This window comes from Geotrypetes seraphini, chromosome 2, assembly GCF_902459505.1.
Source record: "Geotrypetes seraphini chromosome 2, aGeoSer1.1, whole genome shotgun sequence".
In the NCBI taxonomy this organism is placed as follows: Eukaryota; Metazoa; Chordata; class Amphibia; order Gymnophiona; family Dermophiidae; genus Geotrypetes; species Geotrypetes seraphini.
The window spans coordinates 496,438,643-496,461,758 of record NC_047085.1 but is presented as its reverse complement, the minus strand read 5'-3'; the positions used below and the strand labels follow the sequence as shown (position 1 = coordinate 496,461,758).

Below are 23,116 nucleotides of genomic sequence, written 5' to 3'. Positions count from 1 at the left end.
GCCTGCCAAGCTTGGCAAAAGGGACCCCCGGCCAACTGCAAAGGAAGTCCTCAGCTGATAGCTTGGGGGTTCTCATCAGCTGAGTATTTATATTTTATATTTACACTAGAGGCTCTGGTAGAAACCCATTTACAAAGTATGTATTCTTCCCAATTAATATTTCCAAATTAATAAAGTGTCTTTGCTTATTTGTAAATGGGTCTCTACCAGAGCCTTTAATTCAGTAGCATAATTAAATGAAGTAACTATTTCTGAAGTTTATAGGGACGGGCGGGGGACTGAGGGGATTCCTCACGGAGATGGGTGGGGACGGAGGGATTCCTTACGGGGATGGGTGGGATTTCTGTCCCTGCGCAACTCTCTAGTCTGGATGTCCTCTGCGCATGCGCAGAGGTTGACATGATGATGTCATGTGTGTGATATCATCACACTGATGTCGACGTATGTGTAGAGGACACCCAGACACGGCCCCAAGATCGTGGAAATTCCTCCAGGCATCTGGAAAATACTCTAAAAAGAGGACCATGTCTGGGTTTCCCCGGACATCTGGTAACCAACCCTAAGTGCAACAACCCTGCTGTATATGGATTAATGCTGAGTCAAGCTGATCGACATTATTCAGCTTTGTATTTTATATTGTCTTGTTATTATGAAATGCTGGGTATGTCCTATGGAGAAGGAAAAGACCTCAAGTGCCCGCAGATGCTTGTTGTTAGAACCTTAGGAAATGGGAAGACTGGGCGTCCAAGTGGCAGATGAAATTTAATGTGGACAAATGCAAAGTGATGCACATTGGGAAGAATAACCTGAATCACAGTTACCGGATGCTAGGGTCCACCTTGGGGGTTAGCGCCCAAAAAAGGATCTGGGTGTCATTGTAGACAATATGATGAAACTTTTCGCCCAATGTGTAGTGGTGGCCAAAAAAGCAAACAGGATGCTGGGAATTATTAATAAAGGGATAGTTAACAAGACTAAGAATGTCGCTCCGTGGTGCGACCTCATTTGGACTATTGCGTTCAATTCTGGTCTCCTTATCTCAAGAACGATATAGTGGCGCTAGAAAAGGTTCAAAGAAGAGCGACCAAGATGGTAAAAGGGGATGGAACTCCTCTCGTACGAGGAAAGACTAAACCGGTTAGGGCTCTTCAGCTTGGAAAAGAGACGGCTGAGGAGAGACAGGATTGAAGTCTACAAAATCCTGAGTGGAGTAGAACGGGTACAAGTGGATCGATTTCTCACTCCGTCAAAAATTACAAAGTCTAGGGGACACTCGATGAAGTTACAGGGAAATACTTTGAAAACCAATAGGAGGAAATTTTTTTTCACTCAGAGAATAGTTAAGCTCTGGACCGCATTGCCAGAGGATGTGGTAAGAGCGGATAGCGTAGCTGGTTTTTTTGTTTAAATCTGTTTTATTAGAATTTGCAAATTACACCTGCATACAAAACATAGGCTAAACATAAGAACATAAGAACATAAGAAGCGCCATCTCCGGATCAGACCTTCGGTCCATCAAGTCCGGCGATCCGCACACGCGGAGGCCCTGCCAGGTATACACCTGGCTTATTTTATAGCCAACCATATCTTTATATGCCTCTCTCAAGGAGATATTCATTATTCACCCAAGGTGATGTTGTAGATCACCCTTTATACCTTGTAACTAAGGTGTATCAATCAGTCTATATGGCCCTCAGAGATGCCACCCAGGGATCAATATGATCATATCCCTTGGCTTTACACACCCTATCGTCATCGGGTCAATATCAAATGTGAAAATGATATAAACTTTTTTTCTTTTTACTTTTACTTATTTTACTCGTGTGTGTTAAACTCTCTTTGCTAATTTTAAAACAATAAATATGGCTAATGAGTTTAAGGTCGATACTTAGCTTCACCGGGATGGTTAGTAGCTGTTGGTAAGGGATACATATGCCAACATGTTTCACCCCTAAAAAGGGGGTTTCTTCAGGGCTACTATCCCTTTTGTGTTAATTTTACACGGCTGGCCACCCAATCTAAGTGATCGGGTGGCCAGCCGTGTAAAATTAACACAAAAGGGATAGTAGCCCTGAAGAAACCCCCTTTTTAGGGGTGAAACATGTTGGCATATGTATCCCTTACCAACAGCTACTAACCATCCCGGTGAAGCTAAGTATCGACCTTAAACTCATTAGCCATATTTATTGTTTTAAAATTAGCAAAGAGAGTTTAACACACACGAGTAAAATAAGTAAAAGTAAAAAGAAAAAAAGTTTATATCATTTTCACATTTGATATTGACCCGATGACGATAGGGTGTGTAAAGCCAAGGGATATGATCATATTGATCCCTGGGTGGCATCTCTGAGGGCCATATAGACTGATTGATACACCTTAGTTACAAGGTATAAAGGGTGATCTACAACATCACCTTGGGTGAATAATTAATAGCACCTTGTAAAAGAATATTGTTCAAGCCTATTGTTCTTAATCTCTCAAGGAGATATGCATCTAGTTTGCTTTTGAAGCCTAGGACTGTCGATTCCGCAATAATCTCCCTTGGGAGAGTATTCCAGATGTCAACCACTCTCTGTGTGAAGCAGAACTTCCTGATATTAGTCCTGAACTTGTCCCCCCTTAGCTTCATTTCATGTCCTCTTGTCCGTGTCAAATTGGACAATGTAAATAATCTCTGCTCTATTTTGTCGATTCCTTTCAGTATTTTGAAGGTCTCGATCATATCCCCACGCAGTCTCCTCTTCTCAAGGGAGAACAATCCCAGTGTTTTAAGTCGATCCTCATATTCTAGTTTCTCCATACCCTTCACCAGTTTAGTCGCTCGTCTCTGCACCCTCTCCAGCAGTTTTATATCCTTCTTTAGGTAGGGAGACCAATGTTGGACGCAGTATTCCAAGTGGGGTCTGACCATTGCCCTATAAAGCGGCATTATAACTTTCTCCGATCTACTCGAGATTCCTTTCTTTATCATGCCCAACATTCTATTTGCCTTCTTTGCCGCTGCCGCGCATTGTGCCCACGGCTTCAGGGTCCTATCTATCAGTACACCCAGATCCCTTTCTTGTTCACTTTTTCCCAGAGTTGCACCTGACATTCTGTACTCGTATTCCTTATTTTTACTGCCTAAATGCATTACCTTGCATTTCTCCACGTTGAACTTCATCTGCCATTTCTCCGCCCATTTTTCTAACCGACACAAATCGCTCTGGAGTTCCTCACTGACCTCCTGCGATCTGATTGCCCGGCAGAGTTTTGTGTCGTCTGCAAACTTGATGATCTCACTGGATGTTCCGTTTTCCAGGTCATTGATATAAATATTAAAAAGGATCGGCCCAAGTACCGAGCCCTGGGGTACACCACTAGTCACTTTCTCCCAGTCGGAGAACTTCCCATTAATGCCCACTCTCTGCTTCCTGTTATCCAGCCATTTGCCTATCCATCTTTGTATATCTCCCTCTATGCCATGGCTTTGTAGTTTCCTGAGAAGTCTTTCGTGTGGAACTTTGTCAAATGCTTTCTGGAAGTCCAAGTATATTATGTCCACCGGCTTTCCACTATCAATTTGCTTGTTTACGGTCTCAAAGAATTGGAGTAAATTCGTCAAACACGATTTCGCTTTCCTGAATCCATGTTGACTGGGTTTCATCAAGTCGTGTGTGTCCAAGTGCTGAACTATGCTATCCTTGATCAGTGATTCAATCATCTTGCCGGGGACAGACGTAAGACTCACAGGTCTATAGTTGCCCGGTTCTCCTCTCGATCCTTTTTTGAAAATTGGCGTGACGTTCGCTTTCCTCCAGTCGTCTGGTATCTGACCAGTTCTGATTGACAGGTTTGCAAGTTTTTGCAATAACTCTCCGATTTCAACCTTCAATTCCTTCAAGACTCTCGGGTGAATTTCAACCGGTCCAGGGGATTTGTCACTTTTAAGTTTGTCGATCTGGTAGTATATCTGATCTAAGTTCACTTCAACTGTGGTGAGGCTGTCCTCTATTTCTCCTGTAAACAATTTCTCCGCTTCAGGTATTGTTGAGGTGTCCTCCTTTGTAAAGACGGACGCAAAGAAGGAATTTAGTTTGTCTGCGATTTGTTTATCTTCCTTGATGTACCCTTTTCTTCCCTTGTCGTCCAGGGGTCCCACTGCCTCTTTTGCAGGTTTTTTCCCTTTCACGTATCTAAAGAAGGGCTTGAAGTTTTTGGCCTCCCGGGCTATTTTTTCCTCATAGTCCTGTTTTGCATCCCTCACCGCCTTGTGACATTTCTTCTGTTCATCTTTATGTTTGTTCCAGGCTTCGGTTGTCTTCGTGCATTTCCATTTTTTGAAAGAGTCCTTCTTTTCTTTTATGGCTTCCTTCACCTGTATGGTAAGCCATGCCGGTTCTCCTTTGCCTTTAGTTCTCCGATCTTTGGAAATCCTCGGAATGTAGAGATCTTGTGCTTCTGCAATAGTATTTTTCAATAGGCACCATGCCTGATCTACTGTTTCAAGTTTGTCCACCATCTTCTCGAGTCGTTTTGTTACCATGGCTCTCATGCAATCGTATTTACCCTTTCTAAAGTTTAAGGTGGTGGTTAAGGTTTTGGCATGTTTCCCTTTCCCGATGTCAAGTTTAAAGTTGATTACATTGTGATCACTCGTTCCCAGTGGAACCATGACTTCGACTTCTGTTATCGGTCCGGTGAGACCATTTAGGACCAAGTCCAAGGTGGCGTCGCCTCTTGTCGGCTCTTTTACCATTTGCTCCAGGAAGCAATCCCCTAGCACCTCCAGGAATTTGGCCTCCTTGCCGCAGTTGGAGGCTCCTAGTTTCCAGTCTATTCCTGGGAAATTGAAGTCTCCCAATATAACTACATTGCCTGTCTTGCATACTTGTTTGATTTCCTCCATCATTTCTGAGTCAGTGACCTCCGCCTGCCCTGGGGGACGATAGTAAAGGCCAATTTTTGTATCTGCGCCATTGTGACCAGGAATTTTGATCCAGAGGGACTCCAGCTTCTCTTTCCTGTCTGTTGTAATCATTCCAACAGAATCTATTTCTTCCTTAACATATAGGGCAATACCTCCACCTTTCTGCCATTCTCGATCCCTTCTATATAGTTTGTATCCCTGTAGTACTGTGTCCCATTTGTTTTCTTCATTCCACCATGTTTCTGTTATGCCAATGATATCCATGTTCTCATGTCTTGCTATCGTCTCTAGTTCTCCCATTTTGTTTCCTAGACTTCTAGCATTTGTATACATACATCTAAGTTCCCTTCGTGTTACCTTTTTGGACCTTCTACTCTTGGCTGTCCTTACAGTTTCATTTACGGTATCCTTTACTGCTCCTGTGTTATCTCCCATGTTTGCTGTGTGGTCATCCCCTCCTGCGTCTGAGTTGTCCCTTCCTGCTTGTTCTCCTTTGTTGGCTGTGAGGTCGACCTCTCTTGTGTATGAGTAGAAGTCCTTTGTTCCTACGTCGGGGCATCCTGTTGTCCGTGCCATCGACCGGCGGTCAACTGTCGGCTTTCCCCTGTCCTTCAGTTTAAAGCCTTCTCTATTGCTTTCTTCATGTTGCCTGCCAAAACTCTTGCTCCTTCCTTGTTGAGGTGTAGTCCATCCCTTCTGTAGTACTTGCTTTTTCCCCAGAACGCCGTCCAGTTGCGCATGAAGTCGAAGCCTTCATCTTCGCACCATCGTCTCATCCAGGCGTTGATCATTTGCAATTCCCCTTGTCTCTTTCCATCTGCTCTTGGTACAGGGAGGATTTCAGAGAAGGCCACCTTCACCCCCCTGATCTTCAGTTGTCTTCCGAGTGAGCGGAGCTGGCCCTTCATCTCTTCCCTGTCATACTTCCGTCCGCTCACATCATTTGTTCCCACGTGGATAAGCACAGCGGTGTCCACTCCCCGTGCTCCATCTATGATCCTGGAGATCCTGTTGGTCACATCCTTTACTCTTGCTCCAGGCAGACAGGTGACGACTCTGTCCTCTCTTCCTCCTGCGGTGTGGCTGTCCACGTGTCGTATAATGGAGTCGCCTACGATGATCCCCATCTTCTTTATTCGGGAGTTCCTTGGGGGGCGTAGGTCCACGTCCTTGGAGTAGGGCCAGTCATCTTCCTCCAATGATACTCTTGAAATTGTTTCCTGTTCTTTGGGTGGGGGGACATCTTCCTGTGCTCTCACTATTCTTCCTGGTGTGCGGTTGTCTCCTACCTCGTCTTCGTTTTCTTCTGTGTTTGCATGGGTGTCTTCTCTCTTCACATGGGTTTCCTGAGTACAGTTTTCCAGCCCTGGGATCTCTACAATATACAAACCCCCCTCCCAACCAATCCCCCCCTTCCCCCCCACTTCCCCATGGGGAGAAACAGCCACTGCAGTTACAAACAGGTCGATAATCAATCCAGTAAATGTGCCCGCACTGCGGGAGACATAGTAGAGCAAAAAGGCCTCCAACAATGAAGAAATAAAGTACCCCGCTTAGAATGAAGATTAGGAATGGCCTGACGCTCATAACCCACCAAATGGATCATCTGGATCCGCCAGTGAGAGACAGTGGGTGTTTGCGGAGATAACCAACATTGTAAAATAGTTTTTATGCCTATAAAGATGGCTCGTTGTACAAATGCAGACATGCCCAGTTTAACCGGGACCAAAGAAAACTTCAAAGTAAAAAGAAAAGGTAACTGTGGGAGTCCATGAACAATTCCAAAGGGATTGAATGAGAAGACCAATGCGCCGCCAATAGGCCCGAATACCAGGGCATAGCCAAAACATGTGCCCAAGGGTAGCCCTAGGAGCATGACACTTAGGACAGCACGCAGAGGAACTAAGACGTGCTCTATAGGCGCGCACAGGGGCAAAGTAGGCTCGCACCAGGAACTTGTAATAACGCTCCCTCTCCACCGCTGCAACCAAGACAGTGGAACCCAATTTAAAACTCCACTTTAACATAGTTGCTGTCACTAAAACTTGTAAATCCAGAGTCCAGGAGCGTGCCAAGGCAGCATAATCCAGCTCCCCAGCCATTTCTTGAAGAAAACGATGGTGAAACCGAAGCGAGATGGGGACCTGAGTTGTCAAACCAAAAGATTCAGTTAATTTGTCCTGCACGTCCTCCGTTAAGGCTTGTTCAGGAAGAGACTGTACATAATGTAAAAGTTGACCATAACTCAACCAATCTTTGGTGGATAATAGATGGGAGTCCGTCAACCACTGGAAAGATTGCAATGTACCATTGGGTTTCAAAATTTGAGACAGATAAAACACACCATTCCGACTCCAAGAAGAAGAGGTGCCCCAACCTAAACCTGGAGAAAAATCCCCATTACCAAGAATAGGTAAACACGGTGTCACATCAAACCGAATGTGCAATTGGGTGCATATTTGTTTCCAGATTTTACGCACCGGAAATAAAAGAAAATCCCCATAGCGGTGAGTACGCAAAGGTAGGCGGGGGACATGTATAAGGTAACTAAAGTGAAATGGGGCATATGCAAGGCACTCCACCCCAGCTGCTGAAAAGTGAGAAGTCCCACAAAACCAATCGTTCAGGTGACGGAGTTGACAAGCAACATTCATTCGTCCCAAATGTAACAGCCCCAGGCCCCCCTGAGCTGCGGGTAGAGAAAGAGTACTAAGGGGAATCCTGGAACATTTACCGCCCCATAAGTAGCTTGAGAGTGTTTTATGTAACACCCGAAGGTGACAGCGTTGTAGGAGCAAAGGTAACGTCTGTAAAAGATACAACCACTGGGGGATAATCATCATATTGTATAAGGCTATTCTACCCAAAAGAGTTAAAGGATAGGAGCGCATGCCCGAAGCCTCTGTCCTGTACGCGTAAGCAGCGGTGAAACGTTAAGTATATATAACTGAGTTAGGTCCTGCGGGATCAACACCCCAAGGTAACGTAAAGGTGCAGAAGCCCATTCTAAAGGAAAGGGCCCAATCCAAGAGCTCCGGACCTTCTCCTGCAAAGGAAGGACTAAGGATTTTTGCCTGTTCAAAGTAAGACCAGAAAAAAGATGGAACTCGTCCAAAATCTCAAGTGCCCGAGTTACAGATTGTTGGGGGTGGGCTAATGTCAACAGGAGATCGTCGGCAAAGGCCAAAACCCTGAGTTGAGAAGAGCCTTCCTGTAGTCCGACCAAGATATCATCCCTTTGAAGTGTCCGTATAAGAGGTTCCAAGTATAACAAAAATAATAAGGGAGATAATGGGCAACCCTGACGAGTTCCTCTTCCAACCGTAAAGGGCTGCGTAAGGATCCCATTAACTAAAATCGACGCCGTAGGGGAAGAGTACAGGGCCCGCAAAGCGGATAAGAACCATCCTCCAATACCCACGTGTTCTAAAACCACAAAAAGATAAGGCCAAAGCACCTGGTCAAAGGCCTTGGCTGCGTCAAGACTGACCAAAACGCCCTGGGTGTCCGAGGCTTGCGCCCTTGCCATTGCCAGCAGTGCCCGACGGACATTAAGCACAGAGTGACGACCCTGAACGAATCCAACTTGCGCTGGGGAAATAATATGTGGTAAAAGGGGTGTTAAACGATTGGCCAGCAAACGGGACAAAATTTTTATATCTACATTAAGTAAAGAAATTGGTCCGTAGGACTCAACCTCATCTTTAGGTTTATTTGGTTTAGGAAGTAATGTGATAGTGGTGGTATTTGCAAAAGCGGGGAACACCCCGGATTCCATGGCTTCCTCATAGTAGCTTAGCAACGGGTCACATAAATGGGGTGACAACAGCTTATAAAATTCGGTCGAAAACCCATCCGGGCCAGGAGCTGTACAAGAGCGCAAGTTCTTGATCGCCTTTTGGATTTCTATGCCTTGTATAGGTCTATTTAAAGCTTTCCGCTGTTGATCCGTAAAGCGAGGTAGGCCCGCGTCTTCCAGATAATCCAAAACATCTGGGCCACAATACGGACCAGGCCCTGAATAAAAGGTAGAAAAATGCCGATAAAACGCCTCAGCAATATCCATTGGTTTAGTATAATGATCGACAGGATCCCGTCGGATTTTTGGAATATATCTAGATTCATGCCAATTCTTAGTTAAGGATGCCAACATCCGACCCGGTTTATTCCCGTAACGATAAAGTCTACATTTGCGATAAATAAGGGAACGTTTAGTGCGATTGTGAAGTAACACATTAAGAGAGACCTGTGCCGAATGGAGTTCATCCTGTAAACCAGCAGTAGGAGTACGGAGATAGGCCGCCTTCAGAGAAGAGCACTGATGCTCCAATCTGATAATGCCAGCCGAAATGCGTTTGTTCCGTGCCGCCACATAAGCAATTACCGCACCTCTAAGGACAGCCTTAGCAGTCTCCCAAAAGAGACCCGGATTAGAGCGATGTTGGGCATTAGTTAGCAGGTAGTCCTCCCAGCTAGTTCGGAGATACTCCCAAAAAGCGGGATCATCCTGAAGATAAGATGGGAAGCGCCACCTACGTACACCTAAAGGAGACAGTGTCCAAGCCATTTCCACCCATATAGGGCAATGATCAGATATCTCGAGCGGTCCTATAACTGCCTCAGAAACTCGCGTGAACAGAGGTTCTGATACCAAAATATAATCCAAACGGGAAAAGGACCCATGGGCATGAGATTGATGTGTGTAGTCCCGCTCCATCGGGTGAAGAAGGCGCCAGGGGTCTACCAGGCCCAAGGACTTACAGAGAAAGGGGATGCCTTTAGTCAGAGTGGAAGAAGAAGACACCTCAGAGGTGGAACGATCAAGGGTAACGTTCATCACCTGATTGAAATCGCCAGCTATAACCAGAGGTAATGATGTATCCTGAAGACCTAGAGATACTAAAGAATCAAAAAAATCTTGGGAGTATGTATTGGGCCCATATACATTCAGCAGCCGGAAATCCATGCCCTGCAACGAGATATGTACTAGCTGGTATCTACCCAAAGGGTCTTCAGATAGTGGTGTTATAGAACATTGTAAACCTTTGCGTACTAACAAACAAACTCCCGCTCGTTTCCCGGATGAAGATGCGGAATAGACGGAGCCCACCCAACCCCTCTTCAATTTTTGATGTTCCTCCTGGGATAGTTTAGTTTCTTGTAAGCAGGCCAGGTCCGCCCGATGGTGTTTTATCTGTCTCAAAAGTTTAGTGCGTTTCACCGGGGAGGTAATGCCAGATACATTCCATGAAAGGAGGCGGAGGGAATGATCACCCAGGGTCGAAACACAAGCAGCTAGAAACAAGACAAATCAAGTGTCCAACACCTGGGTGCCCAGCCCCGCCCAAGTGGTATGTAATATCTCGAGCACAAAAAAGAACAAGCACAAATCGTACACATAATATCAAAAAACAAACAATTAGTAACCTAGACCTCATGTCAGTGGACTGTTCCCCACCCAACAACCTCCCCTCTCCCAAACCCCAAAGAGACCCAAAAACATACCCCCAAAAGGGCATGCTAGAGGTCCAAATGACACCCCACAGGACCCCACCCCTCCAAACAACAGTTAACAATCAACAGTTTCAAGCATGTCAAACAAATTGCAAGAAATCAACTGAATTGTTAGTCAAACAATATTCTGTCTCAATAACATGTGTAGAAACCCGTAAGGCTCAGAAAAATGTCATGGAGGCTCCGAAGGAGAGTACAGATTTTTATTAATGTAATCAGCAGCTTCAGAGGCCACCGTAAACAGATGCCAAGAGCCCTCATGATGGATCTTCAGAACAGCAAGATATATGAATTGGAAACGCTGCTTATAATCCACCAATTTAGAGCAGAGAGGATAGAAGGCTTTCCTACGTTCTGTAAGGGCAGCTGAATAATCCTGGCTGATCCTAATGGTAGCGCCTCGGAATTGTAGGGCATCTCTTTTGGCACGATATTGCCGTAAGATTTCCATCTTGTGCCTGTAGTTTAGAAACTTAGCCAACACAACCCGGGGCCTGGAATCTCGGGCAGGACGAGCACCCAGGCGGTGAGCACGATCCAAGCAGAGAGGGCCCAAGGATGCTGTGTCAGGGAACTCCAATTCTAGCCAGCCCTCCAATTCAGCTAGCAGGTGAGTATCCGGTATATTTTCGGGGATGCCCAAGAATCGAAGATTCCCCCGGCGTGAACGGTTCTCCAGGTCATCAAGTTTCGCCGCCTGCAGCTTCCTGGAGGGCCGCAAGGCCCAGCTCGTGGGAATTAATGGAATCTTCATCTGTGGATACTCGCTGTTCGAGCTCAGTTGTTCTGTCAGCAGTGTCGGTAAGCAGCTGTTCTAAATGGGTCATTTGGGTTGTTAACGTGTCCATTTGGGGACCCAGAACCTGCGCCACCGCCGCCTTGATGTCGTTCAGCGCCGCGGCTGTGAACTCCGACACAGCGGTTCCGGATGCGGCCGCCATTTTGGCCGCGCCGGGGCTCAATCTCTCCCTGTCTTTTCGGGCCGGTTTCATACGTGCCGCCTCCTGGGATCGCGTTAAATATCTGTCCATGTGATCCCCGACAGGTGGTGGACAGGCAGCACCGACCAAATCGCCAAACAGCCAACAAAACTAGCAATCGGAGGAGCAGATCAGGAACGTGTCCTTACCCGCTCATAGCGTCACGTGACCCCCCCCCCCCCCCCCCCCCCCGTAGCTGGTTTTAAGAAAGGTTTGGCAAGTTCCTGGAGGAAAAGTCCATAGTCTGTTATTGAGAAAGACATGGGGAAAGCCATTGCTTACCCTGTATCGGTAGCATAGAATATTGCTACTCCTTGGGTTTTGGCCAGGTACTAGTGACCTAGATTGGCCACCGTGAGAACGGGCTACTGGGCTTGATGGACCATTGATCTGACCCAGTAAGGCTATTCTTTTGTTCTTAAATGTGGTCTAAAACCCCTTTTTATTTTTAAAGTTTAGTATTTATTTATATTTCTTTGTTTCTTTTTTTTAATCTTATTTTGTGTTCATCTGTGTGGATTTATGTTCATATATATATATATCTATATCTATATATCTATATCTATATATATCCCTTATAGGAACCCTTAACCTAATATAAATTATACTTAGCTTGGTAGGTACTTGACGGAGCATCCCCGTTTCGCTCTACCGATTTCAAGCGAGCTTCTTCAGAATATGGATTCTCCTACAATGCCAAAACTGCAGACAAACACATAATATAAATCAATTTCTGTAAAGACCTACTCAGACCCTGCTTTTCGTGAAAGCACCTGGATGTCCTGTGAGGAACTAAAGTTAATCTTTATCTTACTCTCATTAAATTATCTTCCTGCTGTGTTATCTCCCTAAAACTCATGAGTTGTCTATTCTCTTCAAATATCTTCCAACGTTATAAAATTATTTAGAATGAATTCAAAAATTAGATTGGATATGCGTTTACTGCGAACGCTAGTAAAAACGCTACCGTGTTTCCCTGAAAATAAGACAGCATCTTATATTAATTTTGGGTCCAAAAAACATATAAGGGCTTATTTTCGGGGGATGTCTTATTTTTTTTTTTTTTTTCATGTACAACAATCATCTCTCCCTTCCTCTCCTCCACTCCAAATCTTCCTCTTTCCTTTCTCCCTACCTCCCCACATGCGCAGCATCTTTCCTCCCCTGTCACCCATCTCCTTGTGCAGCATCTTTCTAGCCCTCCCTCCCTCCCTCCCATCAAGTTTCAAGTTTCAAGTTTATTTCTGTTTTTGATTAATCGCCTATTTTAATTTCTAAGCGATGTACAAGGTACAATAAAATACAATAAAGAAACTTAATAAAATAACAATGTTTTCCAATTCTGACTGACATGAGTAATAGGGAGGCAGGTAAAGTTACATTTTTGGGTATGGTGAAAAAAGGGAAGAACAAAAGGAGGGGTATAAAATTTACCAAAGCACATTTCGTAAACAATAATTAATCATCTGTTATTTAGAGATTAAAAGCATCCCCTTGTGCAGCAGAACCCCACTGACCCTCCCACCGTGAGGCTAACGTACGTCTGCTCCAAGGCCTCCAAAAGCAGCAGTGACGGCAGGTCTCACCGGGATGGGAATAGCTGAATTTACGAGTACAATTTTTTCAGCAAATCGGGCAACACTGGTGTCAGGTATGGAGTCGGGGAGTGTCAAGGACATTTGGAGAGGGGGGCTTTGAGGGTTGATCTTATTATGGGGGTAGGCTTATATTATGAGCATCTTTAAAAATCATGCTAGGGCTTATTTTCGAGCTAGGTCTTATTTTTAGGGAACTAGGGTAATAAAAGTAATCAGCTGATGATATTACCCCGTACGTTAGCTTATAACTTTCACTAGTCCTAACATTGGGTATTAAGAAACTTTGAAACTCTGTCATAATGCTGTTGTACAGATCCACGGTGAGACCCCATCTGGAATACTGTGTACAATTCTGGAGGCTGCATTATCAAAAAGATGTGCGGAGAGTTGAGTCGGTTCAGCGAATGGCCACCAGGATGGTCTCAGGTCTCAAGGATCTCCCGTATGAGGAATGGCTGGGTAAGTTGCAGCTATACTCACTTGAGGAGCGTAGAGAGAGGGGGAGATATGATTGAGACGTACAAATATGTCACGGGCCGTATTGAGGTAGAAGAAGATCTCTTTTGTCTTAAAGGACCCACGGCCACAAGAGGGCGTCCGTTGAAAATCAGGGGTGGGAAACTTCATGGCGACACCAGGAAGTACTTCTTCACCGAAAGGGTGGTTGATCGCTGGAATAATCTTCCACTACAGGTAATTGAGGCCAGCAGCATGCCAGATTTTAAGAAAAAAATGGGATTGGCATGTGGGATCTCTTCATGGAGGTAGCTAGGGGGTGGGTCATTAGTGGGCAGACTAGATGGGCCGTGGCCCTTTTCTGGTAGGTACTTGACGGAGCATCCCCGTTTCGCTCTACCGATTTCAAGAGAGCTTCTTCAGAATATGGATTCTCCTACAATGCCAAAACTGCAGACAAACACATAATATAAGAAACATTTTTTATGTTTCTATGTTAATAAATGACTATGAGTTTTTAGAAAGTTAGTTATCTTTTATTCCTGTTACTAATCTGAGGAATTGCGTATAGCGTTCACGAACATTTTCGAAGGGCAGCTAGAAGGGGATCCAGTGTCTTGCTCTAATTTTAAAATTTTACCACGTCATTTCCGGGACTACGTAGGCGAATGCTCTTACGGAGCCTACGGAATGACCTCATCCACTTGAGAACAGGGTTTTTTAAAAATAGTAATCTCAATTGTTTTAGTTCAGGGGTGTCCAACCTTTTGGCTTCCCTGGGCCGCATTGGCCGAAAAAAATGCTTCTGGGGCTGCACAAACGCGCAGACGCTGCAGCAAGACAGAGGAGGGAGCCGGCAAGACGGTAAACACCAGGGGGCAGCAGAGGAAAGCACTGCATCGCCCTCGACTGGGGCCGCACAAAATACTTCACTGGGCCGCAGGTTGGACACTCCTGTTTTAGTTTAAAAAGAAAGAAAATTCAGTGAGTGAAACTAACAGCCTGTGCATCTGCCGCACAGCAACAGCCCCAGAGCCCTTATAAATCTCTGTGGGCTTCAGGGACGTTACCGCGGCTTTGTAAAACAGGCCCTAAGGGCTCCTTTTTATCAAGCCATGCTAGTGGGGTTAGCGCGTCGGACATTTCATCATGCACTAAGCCCAGCGGCCTGCTCAATGCAGGCGTAGTGGCTAGCACGGCAGGCGGTTTAACGCGCGGTATTACGCGCGTTAAACCCCTACCACGGCTTGATAAAAGGACCCCTAAGTGAAGCATTTCATTGAACAAGATATATTCAAAAACCAGAATTTCCTGAGTGACTTCATTGTTTTTTTAACTATGAAGAAAATAGCTTTTTGTTCAATTAATTTATTTTTGCCGGCCAAATTGGGGTGCCAATAATATTAGATTTATTTTTTTTAAATGAAACTTTAATATAACAAGCAAAATAAACTTGCAAGAGGATTGGAAATTAAAACCCTAAGTCGCAGTGACTAGTCTGGGTTGATACATGTTTAAAGGAAATATAGAAAATTAAATTATTTAGTCCACGAATAAGATCCAAGAACAAAGTATATAAAAAGTAATAGGGTAAATTATACATCTCATTTAGACAGATTAGAAGGCATGGTCTCTCCCCCAGAAAGTCGGTTCGTTATACTGCAGACATACCAATAGTCACTTCTCCCCCTTCTCTAGCTACAATAAATTCTTGCAATTTGCTTTGGTTCATGGAATGAGAAATTTTTCCCTTGAAATGAAACCCAGCATTTAACTGGAAACTTTAAAATAAATGACGTCCCCAAGGCAATAACCCTTGGGCGGTAAAGGAGGAAATCTTTTCTTTTCTTCTGTGTCTCTTTAGATAGAAACATAGAAACATAGAAGATGACGGCAGAAAAGGGCTACAGCCCAACAAGTCTGCCCACTCTGCTTACCCACCCCCTGTCTATGCCCTAATGACCCAATTTCCTTATCTTGACCCTCGTAGGGATCCCACATGGGTATCCCATTTATTCTTAAAGTCTGGCACGCTGTCTGCCTCGATCACCTGCACTGGAAGCTTGTTCCAATGATCAACCACTCTCTCTGTGAAGAAATACTCTCTGGTGTCGCCATGAAATTTTCCGCCCCTGAGTTTGAGCGGGTGCCCTCTTGTGGCCGAGGGTCCCTTGAGAAAGAAAATATCATCTTCCACTTTGACACGTCCCGTGAGGTACTTAAATGTTTCGATCGTGTCTCCCCTCTCCCTACGTTTCTTGAGAGTGTAGAGCTACAATTTGTTCAGTCTCTCTTCGTACGAGAGAACTCCTACTGTTGAGCCAAGGAAAGAGTCCTTCATGTGCCGAAAGTAAGAACAAAAAACGAAATCCCTATCAAACTCCAGGGCAAATGTCTCTATAAGGGTAATTCTCTCTGTTATTACTTTCCAAGGAGCTCTCCAGAAAATTTGGCAGGTCTAATTTATTCTCTTGTAGCTCTGGTTCTCCTGTTGGAGTTGAAGCTGTTTGTCTCCGAGTACCCGTAGAAATACTCTGAACTCTTGTTATTGGCGTCAGTCCTTCTTCCGGGATTAACAAGATCTCCTTCAGATATTTCCTCACCATTTCCAAAGAAGAAATCACTGGAGATTTAGGAAAATTTAATCATCTCAGATTATTTCTTCTCCATGTATTCTAACTTTTTCTGGATAACAACCCTTTCTTTAATAATCTCAGTCTCCAATGATTTTATTTGAGAAATTTGCTCCTCATGTTTTTTTAATAATTACAGATTGTTCCTTCAGAATTACTCCTTGTGCATTAACCTGGGAGCACAGTCAGAACGCACAATATTAACAGCTTTTCTAAGGTTGGAGTCCATAGTTTCTATGGCCTTCCACAGGTCTTCCATAATATCAGGCTTAATAATCTCCCCAAACTGTTCCAAGTGAAGCAGGCAAGATCTCATCCATTCCTACATCGGGCATTGCTAATCCTGATATGGTGGGAGCTTGTCTTCCCTTCTCCTCTGCTCCCTCCTTTCCTCTGGGGCTTAGCAGCTGCACATTCTCTTGGGACGGCTCCTCCGATGTAGGATTCCTGCTCCCAGGCTGGGAAGGAGCCTGTCTCTGGATTGGGCTCAAGGATTCTAAAGACAGATGCAATCAAAATTCTGGTCCATTCTTTAGTTATTTCCCACCTAGATTACTGTAACTCTCTTTACAACGGCCTCCCCCAAAAAGACATCCGACGCTTACAACTAATTCAAAAATACAGCAATAAAACTCATTTACAAAATTGGCCAATATGATCATGTTACCCCGCTTCCGAAAGAAGCACATTGGCTCCCTATCACACATCGTATCACCTATAAAATCATCCTGCTGACCTTTAAAATAAAACTCTCTCATCGGCCTTCATATCTTGATAAGCTTCTCATTCCTCAATGCCCATCACGTACTCTGAGGTCAGCAGATCAGAAACTCTTGTTAATTCCTTCCATAAAAGACTTCTTTTATACCCGGAAAATAAATTGTGCAGTAGTCGCCCCAACGTTGTGGAATGCTCTGCCACAGCAATTCCGAGATGAACAACATCTAGATAAATTCATGATAAGCCTGAAGACTTTTTTTATTTCGTGACGCCTTTACTTGTGTTTATAGTTCTTTTTTTTTTTTTCTCCTCTCTCTCTTTTTTTCTGTTCCTCTCTTACTCAACCAACCGCTTTAAAAAAGTGACCCCACCCAATATGTTTTACCCTACTCCCACTTTCTCCTTCTCTTCTCAAAATATGTAACTTTTCCCCTCCTTTCCCTTTTTACCCTCACATTCAAATATGTCCAGCTAATGCTCTTGATGTTCACTTTCATCATTTTTAAATATCTATTATTTTTCCTTCTTTTTAAATATTTTATTGTTAACCGGCCAGATACCGGTTGATGGTCGGTATATTAAAAGTTAATAAACTTGAAACTTGAAACTCTACACTAAGGTCTGCCGATTCGCTCGGCTTTCCTCCCGAAATCCGGGGAGCCTTCATTGGAAGACGCATCGATCCGGTGTCGTCTGAATCGTCGGCTTGGAGTTTGCGGCCGCCGGAGGTCCTGGTTGCGTTGCTCCTTTCCTTTTGCCCATGGCTATGGAAATGAAGGCTGTGCCGCAAAAACAGCACACCTCCGAAGATACATTGTTTTTTTCCAAATGGCAATGAACCCCTCCAGCATCGATCGGCAACGCGGGCCCCACCCCGATCGGAAACGCAGCCCCACCCCCCCATCGATGGAAAGTAAGACGAGCAAGCAACGCGGGTAAGAAAGGCAACGGGAACTGTAATTGTGCAAGTGGTGCTGCTTGCCCAAAGCTTCCCTCTAACACAGCTTCCTGTTTCCGCCTGGGCGCATGGTGGGGCGGGGCGGGGCAGGGGGGCCCAGTGTACTTGTGTGCCTAGGGGCCCTCGACGAATTAATCCTGCCCTGGTTATAGGGCATGTATGGTTGGGCAGACTGGATGGACCATTCGGGTCTTTATCTGCTGTCATTTAGTATGTTAAAGACTCAGAATGGGACCATCTTAGCACTTTTAGGCTTTAGTGCTCCAGTGTGTTACAGGCAACGAAGGTACCCCCAGAACTCCTCAATCATCTCCCATAGCCAACTCATCATTCCCCCCGCCCCACGTCTCTGATGTGCTGCAAATCCAGATTTTGAAAGTCCCGGCTGAAAATAGCAAGTTTATTTGCCTATCCGAAGCCTCTGTCCAGTATTTGTTTTTGGAAAGCGAAGTGTTTGCCCAGGCCGCTTCGGAGAAGCTGTTTATTTGCCATTCCTCCATCATTACCTTTAGCTCACTGCCTCTTTATTGCTCTTGGCACATCGTATAAACATGAAACTAAAACATTTTTTACGCACTCTTGAGTTTGATAGAAAAAACAAAAGTGTTAATAATTTGTTTCAGTGCTTTGAAAGAATAGGGAAACCAGGTCTATGAAGAGAACACATGGCAGAGATCAGGATCTCTTTTCTTAATTCGATTTAAATAATGAGTAAATGTGCAACTTTTTTTTTTTTAATACATATATATATATATTTATATTTATATATATATATATATAAAAGTGGCCATACAGGTCCATTTGTAGGAGGAGATTCTGAGCCGGGCCAGGCTTTACTCTATTGCAATTGTGGAGATGGAGTGCTGAATTTTAATTTCATGTCTATTATGGCTAATACCAATGGTCCATCAAGCCCAGTAGCCTGTTCCCACAGTGGCCAATCCAGGTCACCAGTACTTGGCCAAAACCCAAGGTGTAGCAATATTCCATGCTACCAATACAGGGCAAGCAGTGGCCACCCCCATGTCTGTCATTATGGACTTTTCCTCCAGGAACTTGTCCAAACTTTTCTTAAAACCAGCTACGCTATCCGCTCTTACCACATCCTCTGGCAACGCGTTCCAGAGCTTAACTGTTCTCCGAGTGAAAAAAAATTTCCTCCAATTAGTTTCAAAAGTATTTCCCTGTAACTTCATCGAGTGTCCCCTAGCCTTTGTAATTTTTGACAGAGCGAAAAATCGATCCACTTGTACCCGTTCTACTCCACTCAGGATTTTGTACACTTCAGTCATATCTCCCCTCATCATCAGTGACACGGCAGCACAGGAAAGACCCCGGCAGAGAAGGCAGCGAAGCAGCCTGTTCAGTGCTGCAGCCGCTGCTGTTTGGAACGGAGGTATGTCGGCCTTGAGGTGGGAGGTTCATCGGGGTTCTTTTGCACGCGTGTCACTGTCTTCCACCGTCCCCAGATGGGATCGTTTGGTTGCAGGAAAACAAGCTCAGGGCTCCCACTGATTCTGCATTATGGTAAGTTGTATAATTTCTGTTACGATATTATCACTAATAATAAAACCCTAAGCGCCCATGCGCATTCCTACCTGTAGAAGAAGTCAGCGGTGGTTTCTTCTGCGCATGTGGAGGCACCTTAAGCAGGGATGCACGGAGGCGACTCCCCCCTCCTGCCCTCATTCCGTCTAACAGCCCGGCCCGCGGTCTAGCCAGCTCCCTTACAGTCCCTTGCCAAAGTTATTTTTAAGTTCAAAGCCCCGCTGCGGCTCCTCTCACGAGTCACACCTGCGTCGGAAGCCTCTCTGACGTCACATCAGAGAGAAGGCTTCCGACGCAGGCGCGGATCGTGAGAGGAGCCGCTGCGGCAACTTTAAACTCAAAAATAACTTCGGCAAGGGACTGTAAGGGAGCCGGCCAGAAACAAACAGAAATGCTGCTGCACAGGGAAGTGGAGGGAGAGGGAATGCTGCTGCACAGGGAAGTGGGGTGGGGGAGGGAAATGCTGCTGCTGCACAAGGAAATTCGGGGTAGGGAAATGCTGATGGTGAGAAAAGGGGGCTGGGGCTGGAAGCTGAAAGGGAAAAGATGGGAGAAGGGGGCTGGGGGGAAAAAACAGGTTTGGAGCTGGGGTTGAAAATAGGGAACATGTGAGGGAAGGAGGCTTTACTAGCACTCGTTAATGTAACAGCCTTAAACACTAGTAACTTAATAATAGAAATGTAATGTATATTGTGTATAAAACTGCCCTACAAACCCACCCCGAATCCTCCCCCCTTCCCGGTCCCTGGAAAAATTTGATTCTATAAAAGCGGTCCTTGGTGACAAAAAAGATGGGGACCATTGCTCTCTAGGGTATTACCCTTTTTGTGCCTCACCCTGTCTACGAGAAGATATAGAAATCATTTTATATTTTGATATGTATGTTTATTCTGTCTCATTTAGTCTCTCATGGTGAATGTTTCTGTTTTTGGTCCTTCAGATCACTATCAGCATCTTTGGGAAGATAATGGATCTACACTTAGACCCCGTTTCCATCTCCCTACCTGCACCCAGCAGCTCCGCTAGCCCCTCGCTCGAACTGGCACTGACAGAAAACGTCTTTGTTGAATTGTACGCAGCCTTGCAGAAGTTGGAGCACCTGGACTTTGAGATTACAGGTCAAACGGTGAGTGTGACTCAGCTACTGCATTCTGATTCTTAACAGATACAGAACAGAACTTTTGCAGGTCTCAACAGCACTTACTGAAAAGGACATCCATGTTTTTAAGCAGCGTTTGGTAGCTATGATCGTACATGTTCTTGCCAGCTACTTTTAGAAATATATATTTACAAGAGGTATGGGGGTGAAGCTGAGAGAGAGAGAGAATATTTCACACAGCCAGAAAGGGTAAGACATATGGTTTACCAGTTTATGTAGAATGGGTTTTACTCCTGGCGGAATTCAGTGCAAAATTTTTGAAAATTCTGCAAAGCTTATTTGCAGTGTTTTGTGTAGAATTCTCCTATCTTGAGGTCTAAAATTCTTTCCTTTCTCAGATTCCAGCCTCCTCAGTTCCCTCTCTCGCTCCAACTGCAGTTCTGTCTCCATCTAAATCTCACCCCCTCTCTCACATGCATCCTGAATTCCCCTCCTAGTCCTCGGAGTTTGGCGTCTCTCTCTCCCTCTCTCCACTGCTAAGACTCTCTTCCTCCCTTCCCATCCCCTTTCTGGTCTTGGCCACTCTCTCTTCTTCTCTCTGCTATTCCCCCTATCCCCACTTGAGGGTCCAGCTTCCATGTCCCCTCACACCATCCACCCCCTCTCTCACTTGCATCCTGAATCCCCCTCCTAGTCTCTCTCTCCCTCTCCCTCTCTACAGTCAAGCATCTCTTCCTTCTCACCCCCCTTTTCCCTCTACTTACGGATCCAGCAGGTCTAGTATCCACAGTGACATAGTACAGGGGGAGGGTGGGGGCAGTCCGCCCTGAACGCCGTCTTGGTGGGGGTGCTAGCACCCATCCCACTTCCCTGCCCGCCCTACTACCATGCACTCTGCCTTCCTGACCCCATCCGCTCTTTTCCCACCCCCTCCTGCTGCTTGTGCACCCCTTTCCCTTCTCCCGTACCTCTTTAACATTCCTGGCGTGAGCAGCAGCCCCCAACCTGCTGCTCGTGCCGGCGTCGGCTCTAGAAGAGGGCGGGGGAAGGACGTCACCACCCCGGGCGCTTCTCACCTTACGCGGGTGGCAACTTCGTCAAGCTGAAGTTAAAAAGGTAGGAGGAAACGCATGGCATCATGATACGATTCTATCTCAAGCGGTTGCTACAACGGACTATGTCTAAATTGACTGCTACAAAGCATCATAGACTGAGTAGGTTGTTACTGCGGTGGAAGCCATATATTGCCTGGACTGTTCAGATGGGTTGATTCTGTTTATTTTCACGGTTATTTTGCTCTGCATCCAGAACCTGGGGAGGGGGGGTGATTGGGGGAGCTTATAGAACTTGGTTTTGCTTTCTTGCCGGCATTGTTTCAAAGAGTTCTGTAACAACTGTCTTGGTTTGTACTGGTTTCTATTTGTTTATCTAAAATTTTCAATAAAAAAATGGTTAAACAAAAAAAAGTATGGGAAAGGAGGGGGGGGCAGAGAGGAGGAGGGCTGAGGGTGCCCCGAGGAAGACCGTGCCCAGGGCGGATTCCCCGCACCTGCTTACTGCGCCACTGCCTGTACAGAATGCTAGCTTAGCTTTGATCCTCCCGGTGCTTCACTTTGGGCAAAGCAATGCGGAACCAGTCCCTGGACTCCCAGAGGTTAAAATGAGGATATTTATTAATACAAAATTAAAATACAATACACAAGCTCGGGGGTTGCCTCTCCCCGGATGTGGATCTCCTTTGTTTTTTTTTGTGATTTTATTTTATTTTTGTTTGTTTCTTTGACTCTTCGCTTGTTTATTTTCGGGGGGGGAGTGGTGCTGGGCGGGGGGGGGGGGGGGGGCTTGCCTTCTATCTCTCAGGGCTCATAAGAGTACAGGGCTCTGTTTACAATGTTTTCTAGACAATTCTGTTTGGGCCTCTCCCGATGGGTTTTTGAGTTTTTGACTTTTTGCTGGGGGTTTTATATTGCTTGCTGTTTGATCTTCGATTTCTTACTTTGTTTCATGTTCCTGTACTTCTGTACATAGTATTGATTTAGCATGGCAGCTGCCCTTTACTTCTGTATTACGTTGATTTGGTCAAACCGGGGATTAGGGGTGTTGGGTGGGAGGGTGGATTAAGAAGGGGGAGTTGGGGTTCTTGTATATTTCTTGAACAGATATTGTACCTCTTATTGGCATGTTGATTTTTTCCTGCTTGTTCAATAAAAATCGATTTCACTTAAAATACAATACACAATATGATAAAAACCAACAAAGCTTCAATTTATAAAGTCACTTGCTGTAAACAGATATACAGACCCTACATGGGACGTGTTTCGGCAATATTAGCTTTCTTCAGGGGTCCTCGAATACAGCAATAAAACACAGCAGCTTCACAAAAAAACATCCATGAGAATTGATGTGATGCTTCTATCGTCCTAGCTGTGATTCAAAGAAATGCACACACCTTGTCCACTTAAATCACCTTTCATTATTTTTTTTTCCACCATCTCTTTTGGCATTGACCACCCCACAGTGACCGTCTTTTTTGGCGTTGACCACCCCACAGTGTTGTTTGTGAGATGGATAACCTGGACATACAGATAGATAAACTGGACATACTGGCCTCATTTGTGTATGCTGGACACTACAGACATTTTAAACATAGATTTTTCCATAGCCAGGCCCAGCCTGTACCTTGCTGTCTGTGAACACATGT

General features: G+C 45.1%; 1 protein-coding gene across 2 annotated transcripts in view; it reads left to right on the top strand.

Moving 5' to 3' along the window:
• Positions 1–23,116, top strand: part of LOC117354436 (BPI fold-containing family B member 4-like) — an 87,446-nt gene that overhangs the window by 34,658 nt on the left and 29,672 nt on the right. For both annotated transcript variants that reach the window (XM_033931970.1, XM_033931971.1), the window contains one exon: positions 20,257–20,442. In XM_033931970.1, coding sequence (XP_033787861.1) covers positions 20,257–20,442 — 186 coding nt within the window. The remainder of the gene's footprint in view (positions 1–20,256; positions 20,443–23,116) is intronic.